Genomic DNA, 13,945 nt, shown 5'->3' on the forward strand with positions numbered 1-13,945 from the left:
ACATGGCCAGCAGCCAGTTTCCTGCATCTACTGCTGAATGACAGCGACTGATTTCTGTCAGTCTGTGCTGATTGTAATGAGAATACATGAACGGCTGCTTTGAAGAGAGGCAGGTGCATAATGTAGCGTGTTAACAATTCAGGCTTTTAGCAGAGGTAGTTTGCTTGTGGAGAGGGAAAGTGATTGCTTTACTGAGAGCTTTGTTGTCCATATTAAAGTAAAGATCATCTTCTACCCTAAAAGTTTTTGCACTTATTGTAATTATGTGTTGGCCTTCTATTTTAAATGAGAAACACTATTCACAATTCACTGATAAATATTTCGCTGAACATTTTCATAATGTCAAAGGTGCATCACTTGTTATTCTTCAGACAGAGAAACTACAGATAATGTTTAAAAACCAGACAATTTCCTTATCTACACTATTACCAGCTGAAGCCTCGATCCTCTCTTCTTTCCCTTTTCTTTTCTCTCTTTCGTTCTCCTTTGCTCACTCTGTTCTCACACCATAGTGTACAGCCTCGCGGAGGGCATCTCCAGGTCAAAAGATAATGTCTTTTCAGTTTACAGGATGAAAGCCTTTTAAGTTAGAGAGCTCCCCTCCAATGCCCCTCCTCCTCCCCGCATTTGCTTTTCACATCCTTCATTTGTGGTCTGTTGGGGGGAAGCGTGATGTGACACAATCCAGGGGCCAAGCCTCTGTCTGACAGGACAGGGAGAAGCCGGCGGCTTTCCCTCCCTCTCCTACTGTTTTTGCAGTAGGCCCATGGCATTGTCCTGACACATGTATACCACAGAGCTCCAATCTGTAAGTCATTAGAGCACTAGGCCAAAGCCTGTCAGCTGGAGCTCAGCCAGTGCTGCAGGCTGATCTGAGGCAGCACTTCGAGGTGCCTCCGCAGTCTGGCCGGCCAGTGGCCCAAAGTGGCACAGCAGCGATCGCCCAGTGGCGAGGTGACAATAGGCAGGACTCTAGATTCATGTCATGGGTCGGTTATTGTGTGAAAAAAAAAATCTCTGTGCATTTAGATTTAGTTTAGAGTGACATATAAATATATTTAAAGCATTATAGACCAGAAATATGAAGAAAAAGAAGTGCTGAGCATAGTGATAGAAGGAATAGTCGTTGATAATGCCGTTTGTAGCCTGATTTCACGCCGCTGTTACTGAAGTGAGTCATTCTTAGGGAAGTCGTTAAACATTTTAGCAGAGATATGCCCATTCACAAGAAAGTCACTTCATAAAATCATAGCAACAACAATGCAGTGTGTTATTCAGTTAGGGGCTGTCTCAAGGTGATTCTGTAATGAAATCTCATTCTGATGTGTGCATTGCTTTGAGGTGGTAAATACTGTCAGGAAAGATCAGCACAAAGCCAAGACCGGTGCCGGGGAATAGGCCGTCTCTATGGTCGCTTGTTTTGCTTGTCATATTGTAAAAATGTATTATGTGTACTGTATATATTAGAACCAGGTTTGGGATAATCCTGTCAGAATGAAGTCATCTGTCCTGATTCCACATAGCCAAGTGGGAGGGAGGGGGGTGGTGGCGGTGGGAGCTCTCGCCCGGCCAAGTTGATGACTGTCGAATTGACTCCAGTCACAGAGCTGGGAGCCACTCTGCTGTTTGCAGGACCCTCTGTATTCATTGGAGGCCTGATGTTTCCCTTCAAGCAGTCAGCCTTCGCAGCACTCCACCCCACTCAGTCATCCCCACGGATACACAAACATATACACTTCCCCTGAAATTTGTCGTATCTTTATGTCATCCTCTGGCGTTACGTCTTGATTTTAATGCTTGTCGTTTTTTTTGGAGTGATTCACACGCCCTTTGGAGAGCGGTAGAAGGATGGATGGGTGCACAGTCAGCCATAGCATTTATAAACACTAACAGCTATGCAAGGTGCAGTCAAGTCAGCATCAGCTCACAATGCAGTTTCTCTTTGGGTGTCAATGCACACTTTTGACAGCTTGGCAATTCTCTTATTCCATTTTCACTTTTGGTTAAGACTCGAATAAAGTAAACTGTTACTGCTTAGACAGCAGAAGAGTGATACAGATATACAGGTCGACACGAGGGCTTTATTTGGAGCATTTTATATTTGTGTTGGATGTTTAACAGCAGACCATAATTGTGCTTAACCGCTTTATCCATATAGTGTGCAGAAAAAGCCAAAGTAATGTAGTTCGTGATTAGACTCCTCTTTAGTCTTTAAAAAGCGATGACAGGAGCCACCCAAAGGCAGACAGGTTTCTACTCAAATCTGATAACTAACTGTAAATTTTATGCATAGCTCATCGCCCATGATAATGCATTATTTTGGTACATAGCAGAACCCAAATATCAAATGTCGCTCAGTAACTTATTTGCAGCTTTAGGTTTACTTGTGACGCTCTTTTAACCCTGGCAGCCACCGCAGAATCATTGTTATTGCTTAGTAAAAAGAACTGGGTTTCTTTGTATTAATATGGTTTTCGTTTTAAATCAAAGATGAATCAATCGCCAAAAAAGACAAGACAAAAATTCCCCCACCTCCCTAAATCGATGTTGCTCAAACCCAAAAGTGTTTTTGTTTTGACTAAGTGAAAAACCACACTAGTGCGCACTGGAAGCTCCGTTATATACTAGCTGGCATATCATCTCAGGAAATATTTTGCAAATACAGACTTCACATGTGCTGACTAAACAATGTGCTCCTGGTTGTCAAAATTAAAAGTAAATAACCAAAGCCATATATAATAGACCACGAGGAACATGGTGAGTCAGGCGTGACTTGCTGTAAGTCCTCTCTGCTCCGGGTGATAACCTCATTCGCTCAGAATGTGACTTACTCCTTCAGTAGTGTGCAGATATTTAAAGGCGGACTCGCTGTCTTTTATTTTTGATTGACTTAATAAACAGTAACAATATGCAAGAGTTTTATGCGAGAGAGGAACAAGGGCACAGAAGTGTAGAAAAAAATAATAACACGATAAATAAAAGATGCGATCGGTTTTGGTTTGGCTCTGAATAGAAACTCTCCACCTCTTCAAAAGTTGTTTGTGCTATTGTTTTACTGCTGCAGAAATGACATAGCGCTCTCCCGTGCGGCGTCAGTGCAAGTGAGTGGGTCACCAAATAACAGTTTTTTTCCCCTTAAATCAAAAGTCACTTCTTTCTGAACTTTGCAAAGTGTGAAGTTTTGCTGTAGCTCGGAAAACACACTTTGTTCGATTTACAATTGTTTCTTAAAAGCTTTGTACTTTTGAAATAACATTTGAAATGGAAATAACAGGGAAAAAATATGTTATGTAGGTTATATTAAATAGAGCAGCTGTTATTTATATAGGTCCCACACCTGCCCTGCTGAGTCTCTGCCAGTAAACAATAAAATACTTCAAACACACAAGAGGAGAGGAAAAAAGGGTGTTTGTTTTCTCATGACAATGGTCCAGGTCACCAGCGCTTTTCAAGAAAAGCAATGAGAATGAATTTGTTCTCCGCTTCCACTCCATTTCCCTACTTGTCTTAATGTAGTAGCAGTAAGACACTGGTTGGCATGCCGGTGCAGCTTATTCACTGGCTGCGTTAGTGTTTTGGGAAGGCTTTGTAATTGGAGCCGAGTCGTTATCTTCAGCCATAGCTCAGGCCAGACATTAACTCATACTTTCACTCTAACTCGAGCAGGAAATGGGAGTATTTTATAATGTCATCCACTCTGTCATGAACACAATCGCTCAGTACTCTCGGTAAACTATCACAAGGGACGGGTTCAAGGCTCAAGAATATTGATGTTTCTGTGTGCACAGGAACAAAAAAAAATCCACATAGGGTGTGTATCACATCGACACATATGTGTAATTATTTTACATGGCGCAGGCACAGAGGCAATGGATTAGAAAGACAGTATGTGAGAGGAGAAGCTTGAACTGTGTGTCTGCTAAATTTATCATGAGGCCTTTGGGAGCGTTGAAATGAGAACAGTGGCCTATTACTGCTAAGAAGGTGTTTTATTGAGAATACGCCGACATGCCACCCCAGGGAGAGTGCCGGGGGAGAATAGCGTGGCCGTAGCCTAAACCACTTTGTGCGTGTTTGCGTGTGCATGCGTGTAGTTGCAAGCACATGGCTGCGTGTCACTCTCTTTTTGTGTGAGGCGTCTTGAGGGTGTCAGATAGAAAATAAAAGCCCCTTTTCTTCCACTTAATTATTCACTATGATACGTATTGGAATTGTCACTTTTGACACTTGAGGTGTCCCAGTCAATAATTTATATAGGTCAGGCCAGCTTAGCAGAGCTCATTGTTAGTTATTAGCAGATGAGAGCAGTGGCTTGTTATGCAGGCGCTCTGTTTATTTTACCAGTGTGTTTGCGGACTGGAATGTATCCCATGAACATTCCTTCATCCTTGGCCAAGGGTTTATAGCTGTTGATATGAGCTGTGTTTTAGAGCTCTGTTATTCAGCTCTGTGTTTATTGTCATGATAATTAACAAAGTGAGGTGTTAATCTTTCCTCGTGCTTTTGTCTAATTCTTTTAAGTGGGTTGCACAACTTAGTAACCCTGATTTTAATGTTGTTACAGAAGTGGGACTGATTAAGAACTCATTCCATTTTCTCATGTTTAGATGTGCTACAGAGTGGAATGTAATTAAATGTTTATAAATATTGTTCAGGAGTAGGTAGCTCAATTGAAAGATAAGACATATAGGTTGTCAGCAGTCAGGGCTTTCGCCCTACTGTCTCTCCCTGGGAGTTCAGTAAGATCTCCAGTAGGTGGCAGGGTCCTGTTTTCTTCTTCTGTCTTTTCCACTTGCTGAGTGCACACGGGTGTTAAAGAGTGTGATGATATCATGACAGCTAATTGCTCTCATTGGGATGGAGTTGGATGGATTGCCTGGTAGCTGGTGTAATGTTAGCTGTTAATGTAAGTGGTTTTAGCTTGTCTGAGGCCAAATTGAGGGATAAGTGTTTAAAAACTGGTTTGAAATTTTTTTTATGCTGCTGTGGTTGATTTTATGGCTGAATACTCGCAAACTTGGTTTTGCATATTATTACTGGTTGATTCCTATAGTAAACTCTGTAAGTACAAACTATAAAAAGATTGGCATTAGTACAGAAAATACAAAGCTACCCTAATCTCATAATTATATTATTTTAGGCTAAAATAGAATTTGTTTTTCTTGGGAAATTTTAAAGGAAGAAAATAGCTACAAAGCCTTGTGAATTGTTTGTGTGCATTTAGTGTTTTCAGCATTTAAAATGAGTTGTGCCTTTGTTCCAGCACTGTAAACAATTCCATTTAGCAGAACAATAAAGAGGCTGATAGCAAGGCCAGTTTTCTTTCTTTCCGCTAGATAGCTGTGTTTACTTATCTGTTGTTTAATTAAAGGGCCTCTTTTCTTTAAGTTCCCATTGTTTCAATAGCACGGCCCGAGTCCCGGCAGGGGTCAAAGGGTTAACAGCCGTCAACTGTGCCTTTTTTTCTCTGCCTCTCCCTCTCTCTCTCTCTCTCTTTCTCCTTTTTTTTTAAAGGGGCCCCCACACAAAGGCACAGTTTCACCTGCAGCCCAGCCCGCGGCTTCCTATTGTGTGGCCCCATTTGAATTGATTATGTTTAGAAGGCTGGTTGTGATTGGTGGAGAAGGGCGTGGTTGATTGGATAGTTTTGTATCTTGTCAGCCAGGGAGCAACCTTGTGCGTGCAATCTGTCTGTATCCTGAGGAAGGTTGGAGACTCCACAGCACAGCAGCGCTTGTTCTCAGCCTCTCTGCCTGCCAGCCTGCGCGCCCCTACCTCTCTCTCTCTCTCTTACTTACTCACACTCGCTCTCTCTCTCCCTCCCTCTCTCTCTTCCCCTCGCTGCTCGACTCTCCGCTCTGCTTCACTCCACACCGCGTGGCCCGGCACTCTGTTTACCCTGCCAGCTAAATGGAGTTTGTCAGGTTTGTCAATATGATTGATTTCTGTGATTTTGCCAGCTTTCTTGTATGAAAAAACTTGACAATTTAATTTGAAGAGGGAAAAGGAGAAAAGGAGTTTTATTGTCTGTCCATTGTTGACGTTCTGTCATTGTAGCTGGTTAATTTTGTCATGCTTCTTCCTATGGGAAGAGTAGTTATCCAGGGTTTACTTTGTTGTTAAGATGCTGTCAGTTTGCATGCTTGCTGTGTTAAGAGAAATATATAAAGTCATGTATGTTAGATTTATTGTCTCTAAATGTGTTGCCTTTCAGAGCAAGACTGTATGGAGATGATGTCTCTGTTTGTCTGTGCTGTTAGTTGTTTTCAGGAATTTGGCTTTTTACTGTAAGCTTGTGCAACAGTTTCCTCTGCCTTGCCTAACCACATACATGAAGTTTCTCACTGACACTTTACAGTGTTTGTTTAGTTTTGTTGACTTTGCTGATAGTGAGCTAACCAGTTAAGCAGGATCTAATACTGTACACGTTCAAATTATGGAAAGTTCTAGGAAAAACAGGAGACAGGTTTGCCAGCTCTTTTACTTTCATTTGTGTGTGTTTTTGTATCTTGCTCTTTTTTTTTTTTTTTTTTTAGAAAATACTTGTTAAGCTTCATTGTTTACATCCTTGAATTAAGGGTGTGCGAGTACTTGTTTTCTCCAAATTATGTTTTGCTAGTTGTGTATTTTGTGACTTGTTCCCCAGAGTTAATGAGTGCTGGTCAGACTTTGCTTGCTCTAATGGCCTGGACTAATCCTCAGTCTCCTCATGGTGTCACAGTGAATTAAGACAGTGGCTGGCACAGCTCTATATTTGACACTGTCACCACAAACCACGTTGGAGACACGCTGTCACTCTAAATGTCATCGCTCATGTCTTTCTGAAAAGTTAGTGTGCGAATGTTGGTGCGGGCCTATGCGTGTGTGTCGGCACTTGCAATAAAAGGATTGCAAAATACATTTAAGGGGGAAAGTTGTGGTCAATTTGCTCCATTTTTCTACTGTCAAGTTTGAGTCCTCCTTGGCAGTTTTGAGGTTTTACACAGAAGACAGTTATTGACTTTCTGTTGTTTAATGACCTCAAGTATTTTTACTGCAGTCATTTAAGTAATACGCTCATATAGCAACAGAAGAACTTGTGTTTTTTTTCCCTTTTTTGAAGTGTTTTTGTTGTATTTCTCAGCATTTCTGAAACTTTTTTTCCCCTTTGGTACAGTCTTTCAACTCTCACAGCTAAGAAAGTGGACAGGAGGAGAGATGGAGCAGATTATCAGATAGTTGAGAAGCAGGACAGCGAAGCCTAAACAGGGCAGTGTTCGCCGTAATGTTGTGCAGCTGTGCAGCCGAGACTCGCAGTTTGGGAGAGCTGGAGTGCGAGCTGATTGGGTTGACAGTTTGTAATCAAAGTTGATTTATTGTTCATTAGTAGTGCATTAGCCCTTTCAGGCTGGGGCGTTTTTTGTGCAGTGGCCTGTCAAGGCGAGGGGCTGCCAGCACCTGTCATTTCTAAACCATGACATAGGCAACCAGATATTAGCTGTGTACCCGGAGAGGGGGGCACACGGGGGTAGCCTGCAGAGCCCCACGGCTCACTGGGATATCCTTTACAGGGACGGTCTTTGCTTTGTACTGGAGCAGGCAGGCAAGACAGAGAGGAGAGACGGGGGAATAGTTTAGCAGTGATATAGTGAGCCACCAGCTGCTCTCTGCTGTTATTCTCTGGCTTTCCCGACTAAAACATGTTTTTACTTGAAAAAGGCTTGCAATCGTTTTTCCTTTTTTTTTTTCTTTTTTTTGCCCGTTTCTATTTGGAGAATGTGCATCTCTGTTTCAAACGGGGAAGATTAACATTACACTTGAGATGCCATGTGTTTCAAAAGGTTGAGATGGTAGGATAATGATGAGATTACATGGTGTAGAGTGTTTTATGGCAGAAGGTCTTTTTAACCATTCATCTAAGTCCCAGCCTACATATTTCTAAAGTATTAAAGGGAGCCTATTGTCATGTTGCATCTAGAAAATAAGGGTGGATTATTGGGACTGAAACACTTCTTCTTTTTTTCTCCATATACTGGTTTTTACTTAATTCCAAAAACATGCTGCTGTCAGTGTGAATTTATTTCAATATAATTTATATAATTTAATTATTTGGCTGTTCACTTAAAAACAACATTAAGAGTGTCAAGAAGCAACATAATTTGTGTCCCTCTTGTCTGCCGTCATGGAAACAAGGATTAGCTTTGCCTTGCTGGTGTGCAGAGAATAGAAACAATCTGTACGAGGATGTGTCAGCCATTGTCTTTTGACTACACTTTCATTTGAAAGGGATTTCAGAGGCTGTGATCTTAATTAAATCTCAACTGACTCGAATAATGCATCTGAAAACACGCAGCGTTGCGTAACCGTGTAAAGCTGGTGAACTAAAGATCACGGGCGCACAGTTTATATGAACAGCGGTCGTAAGATGTTTCCGGGAAAGGTGCAAACATCGAACAGTTGTGTGTAGGACATCACTCACCGAGAATTTGGTTTGCTTGGTTTCAGAACTCAAAATACCTTGTAAAATACATACTTGGAGGTGTGGCTTGAAAAGGTCAGAAAGAATGACAGGACAGTGAGTCACACACCAAAATGTATGATACACTCCTTTCTTTTAATTTTTTTGTAAGCAAAAGAAACAAAGAATTGTATCAGAAGTATTTGAACCACCTTTAATATAATATTTTAACACAATTTTCATTTTTTTTATAAAATCCAAGTCAAATCTTCTTTTTTTTTTTAATACAAAAGTGAACATTTTAAATACCAAAGTGTGATCGTGATGCGGCACAAGTGTGTGCGTTTGAGGGGGAAGAGGGAGGGCGACCTATGTGCGCTCCCTCAGCGGTGGTCACCTGCAGTGGCGGCTCCCTCCAGTGTGGGAAACGGCGTCCAGGTCGCAGCTCGGCTGTTATTGCTGGGGCGAGAGCTTGCTCACGTTGCCGTGCAGTTTGTTTGTTTAAACCCGATGCTGGGTCGAGCTCCGGCGAAAACCTGTTTGTTTGTAGTCGTCGAGTTAATTAAAACGCAATCTTAACTTTTGTTTTTACAGTTGTTGCAAATAATTTGAGTCTCGCTCCCCCTCACACATCTCCGCCCCGAACTCAGAAGATATAGTGCATGGTGAATGTGGCTGTGATTATCCTGTTTATCTGAGCTGTAAATATTTTTAAAACAGCTTGATTGTGGATGACAAGAAAGGAATTATGGTGGTCTAACATATGTTGGGATTATTTAGTACTTGTGTCCTACTTTTTACATTTAAATTCTGCTGCATAATTCACATTGTGTTGTTTTCCCAATAATGACAACCACAAACAAAATATAAATCAAGATATTCTGATTATTACTATTATTATTATTATTATTATTATTACAATAATCATTATTATTATTGTTGTTGTTACAATTATTATTAGGGGGAAAGGTTATTGGTGTGAATCTATTTTTTAGGGGAAATTCTCTCCACTCCAAAGATTTCAATCAACCTGAATGGCTAATGTGGAATTAGTCTTTCCAGTCTTGTCGACGACTAATTATGTTCACACATCACTTAAGTACAATAGCTCCCGTGAAATCCTCATTTTGGCGACATTTTCATGCAGGAGATCATAGTCGGGATGGGAAGTCGTTTCCTTGCGCCACAGCAGGCCAAGGTAAAACAACAGCATCAAACGGACTGGGGCTGGTATTTCTTTTTTACTTCTCCATTCCATTTGATGCCCCCACAAAACAACACGACCCCAGGGAATACAAATGAAAATTTGATAATTCTCTCTGCTTTTCTTTCTTTCTCCCCCTTTTTTTTCTGCGTCTTCGTATCTTTCAGTGAAACGTCTTTGTCGGGCTCACTGACATTCACCTCCTCGTCCCTCATTGCTGCTCCTCTTAATTGCCTTAGTGTGAAAAAAGGCGCTATCGTGCAGCCTCATTCACCTTACTCCTCTTCGCCGTGCTTTGACCTCTGACTTGTGATAGGAGGGGGATCTTCATTAACTCTGAATCAGTGACTCTAAAATGTTTTCAGATCTGGGGTGTGTTCCCTCATTAGATTATCGCATTTTGCACTCTTCTCTTGTTAGTTTCTCACAGACAGACGTCCCACCGTAGGTGTCCCTTTATGACAAATGTTTCCTGTACTGTGTGCTGGCGCTTTTTCAGAAGTGGAGCAGTAAACAAGAGGAATATTTTAATAATTTTTTAGTTTTTTCAAATTGAGGAAAACACTTTTTTAAAAAAATAATTTTATCATGTTAAGTATTAACATTTAAATTCCTTTTTAAATGTTTTTTTTATAGTATGACATTTTTATACTCAATGTGCCGTGCATGTTTCTTTTTGTGCATGTGAAAAATGTGGTTTTGCTCTTCATATACAATGTATTATGGGCTGCACGTGTGCCTGTATGTACTTGTGGCAGTTAACATGCCACAGTTCTGTGCATGGGTGTGTTTGTCTGCATCTGTGTGTTTGGCCAGCAGGCCTGTGCTGGTACAGTATATTGCCTCCAGTCACTGTGCAGCTGTGTGAGAATGTTCCAGGTTTGAATGTTTATGTATGGGAGGCACCTGGAGAGCACCACACCTTCATGAAATTCATAAACGTCAGCTATTTCTGGCATCCTCAGAATGTCCTCTTTTTCACACTCTCATATTGGTGGAGTAGATTAGAGCTGGGCTCAGTGGATCCCTCCAGTTATTAGCCCAGTACGGGTCTCCTTTTAGACTATCTTTAGATGGTGATATATTTTTGTGGATCATTTGGAGTCATGATGTTATCCAAGAGATAAGGGAGTGCACCATATGGGAGTGCTCTAAATGGCGACTGGCGTCCTGTGTTTGCGTTAAATGGGCACGATACAGCGGCCAAGGCAATATTTTTCAGTTAAAGTGCTCCTCCCGCCCTTCCACTCAATAGGACCCAGTCTTAGGCAGATTTTCACTCCTTCAGCACAGGATTAAATGGTAGTAGTTACATTGATCAATAGGTTAAGAAGCATACAATCCCTCTTGCTGCTAATGACCTCAGTAGTAATGGGTAATAAAATGGGGGTCTGTAATAGCCTCTTGCTGGGGCTGTTCACGGAGGAGGCTGCTCTAACTGTAGTTACTGAGAGCCAGATGCTCTTGACAAGGCGAAGTGTGAAACCGTGATGAGATACACACCTCAGGTGTAAAGAATTAAGACAGTTACACTGAAGGAAATCTCTGTGTAATTTGTAATGAAATCGACAGTTATTGAGATCTGGTTAAGTGTATAAAACCTCTGTGTTAACTCGAAGTTTGCTCTCCCCTTTTCCACATCACACTGTGTAATATGGCATGACAAAATGATTATACATTTGAAACGAAGACAAAATTTGTAGCCTTTACACGCTGGTAAAAAATAGAGCATGACTAATATGGAGTAGATTTTTTACGCATGTAGTAAAAGTGAAGTTTGTGGAGAAAAAAAGGGGGGGGGGGGGGCATTTTTATTTATCCCCTTTTGGAGGGGGTAAATGCCACATTTCGACGTGCACTGCATATCACATCATGTACGGGTTTGCATGTCAGCAAGACCAGGCTGCTTGGTTGACCTTCAGAATAGTTCATCAAAATTAGTGATGCCCAGAAAAAAGGACTTCGCTGGATAATGACTGTGAAATTAGGAAATGGGAGGCCGAGGCTATGCAAATGACAGGACAAGTCATGTGCAAAAGTCAAGATGAACTGCATATTAAGACATAATACAGGGGGGAATTAATATTGCATTTTCCTCCTCGCACCCCTTGCGCCTCCTGCTGAAAATAAGAAATGTGAAGTGTGTGTTGGTCCTGGGTGGGGCTGACCCTCCTTCATTCTCTTGGGTTTGGAAGAACATATCCCAGTGTAGTCTGGCACGGCTCAATAAAGTTAACAGAGAGCATCAAAGCTGCTCCGTTCTGTTTGACATCACTGCCCTTTCCTCTGCATTTTCACTACAAGCTGTTCATTATGGCAGTGCTTTGTTTTTGTTTTATGCTACAATGGGGAGAGTGAATAAGGTGATATGGATGCAGGGAGTGTGTCAAGAAAAGCCCCTTCGTTACCGGACGAGATTTTAAACAGCTAAATTGCATTCAGAAAAGCATGAAAAATTCAGAGGGGTGTCATTAGCTTTAAGGTGACCACACAATTTGGGTAACCTTGGTGAAGACAGTCTGTCACCGGTTATGTCTGCTCTATCGGCTGCTGACATCAGCCTGAAAGAGTACATTTTAATACTCGCTTATGCACACACAGATACTAATGTATTCGTGCACAAAAAGAACCACAGCCGCAACATGTTAACAACTGCAAAGACGCCGCAGTATACAAGCATATCTCCATCGCTGTTTGTCATCCAAATGTCAGGGAAAGGAGCTTTTAATGGTATTGCACATCATAGCAGTGAGTGGCAGCATCCAGACACACTCCAAGTCCCCTATGTCGCTGGAGCAATTAAGGCACCCTGACAACTGTGGGGGCTCTTTCGGTGTCACAACAAATCACTTGTTTTGAGGAGTCATGCACTCACACCTTTCTGCAGGGAGTTAGTTAGGGGCCCGTGTGTTCTTCACCATGGCTCCTCCTCCAGGCGCTCTATATCTTCACAATAATAGATCGCTGTTGACAGCATCTCTAATGAAATGTTCTCACATGACATGTCGTGCATGCGCGACAAGCGAACCACAGCATTTTTGGAGGCAATCTTTCACGTCTTCAGGTATGACACATTTGCCGCGTCGTGCAAACGGCGATGCTTATTGGAGCTTCGCCGTTTGTAAATGCAGATCATATCGGGTTTTGTGGAGGGGGTATGTGCGAGAGAGGGGAAGGTGGAAGGATGGAAGTCGGGGTGGACGTGTTGACCCACGCCTGGCTCTCTTGTGTCCTTTAGCCTGTCTCAGTCTGGTGTGGTGTCATAATGGTTAGAGGGGCGAAATGTGTGTGTTAGATGTTTGCTGGAGGTCATGTGCAGATTGCAACACTTCAAGATGACACTTGAGATGAATTCCTAGAATGCATCAAAGCCTCTTATAGTCTATTATGTTTGTCTAATGTGTGTCTTTGTTTTTTGTTGAGCTACATTTTTTTACCCTACCTTGCTTGTAGGCTGTAGCACACATGTGACAGTAAACAAGAAGGAGCCAGTGTTGAGGATGGATTGCTTTTTGCTTCCTGCACTAATTAACAGCTATCTGCTTGTTGTGTGTGCAGGTTCCAGTGTCAGTGGCTATGATGACACCTCAAGTGATAACTCCACAGCAAATGCAGCAGATTCTTCAGCAACAAGTCCTGAGCCCTCAGCAGCTCCAGGTTCTTCTCCAGCAGCAACAGGCCCTCATGTTACAACAGGTAACGTACATTCATGCTACCAGTAATCTTCTTCAGACGGGGCCATCAAGTTTCAGATGGTGAATGTCTCAGCTTGAAATGAAAATCTTCTTATGTATAGACCATGTTTCACAAAGATAAATTCACTTTGAACTGCTATTCTCCTTTCTTTTCTAAGCCTCAAAGACAGCATCCCTCAAAGTGTTGAAAATTCTCACAAAATCCACTGCCAGGTTTGCATGACTGATAGACTTTGCTTCACATGTCACCCTCCCGTCTCTTCTGCAGCAGCAACTCCAAGAATTCTACAAGAAGCAGCAGGAACAACTCCACCTCCAGCTCCTCCAGCAGCAGCAACAGCAGCAACATGCAGGCAGCAAGCAGAGTAAAGAGGTAAGCTGACATCACTCCAGCCGCCTGCCATTACCAAACATTGGCCAGACAGAGTACGGAAGGCATGCGTGCTCCCTCCCTCAACTCCATCTGCTTTCAGCCTGTGGTTAAAGCAGAGACGGGGGGAGAATCAAGTGCACTCATGCTTCTGATTAGCATGTCAGACTGGCTGGATAAATGGTAACAACTGACTTATACTGTGCTAAGAATCCAGTGTCTCTTTTTTGGACCTGTCT

The 13,945-nt window shown here is 42.1% G+C and overlaps 1 protein-coding gene across 14 annotated transcripts in view; it reads left to right on the forward strand.

The window, feature by feature from the left end:
• foxp1b (forkhead box P1b) overlaps positions 1-13,945 on the forward strand; it is a 149,773-nt gene that overhangs the window by 100,454 nt on the left and 35,374 nt on the right. For 11 of the 14 annotated variants that reach the window (XR_013098588.1, XM_076883731.1, XM_076883734.1 and 8 more), the window contains 2 exons: positions 13,200-13,337; positions 13,605-13,709. Coding sequence is in view for 13 of the 14 variants with exons in the window: in XM_076883731.1 (XP_076739846.1) it covers positions 13,200-13,337; positions 13,605-13,709 (243 nt within the window). In the remaining variant the exon portion in view is untranslated. Of the gene's footprint in view, positions 1-5,601; positions 5,925-13,199; positions 13,338-13,604; positions 13,710-13,945 lie in introns of those variants that run through there. The other 3 variants (XM_076883738.1, XM_024802371.2, XM_076883740.1) reach the window with 2 other exon arrangements.

Source organism: Maylandia zebra, linkage group LG5 (assembly GCF_041146795.1).
Source record: "Maylandia zebra isolate NMK-2024a linkage group LG5, Mzebra_GT3a, whole genome shotgun sequence".
NCBI classification, from domain to species: Eukaryota; Metazoa; Chordata; class Actinopteri; order Cichliformes; family Cichlidae; genus Maylandia; species Maylandia zebra.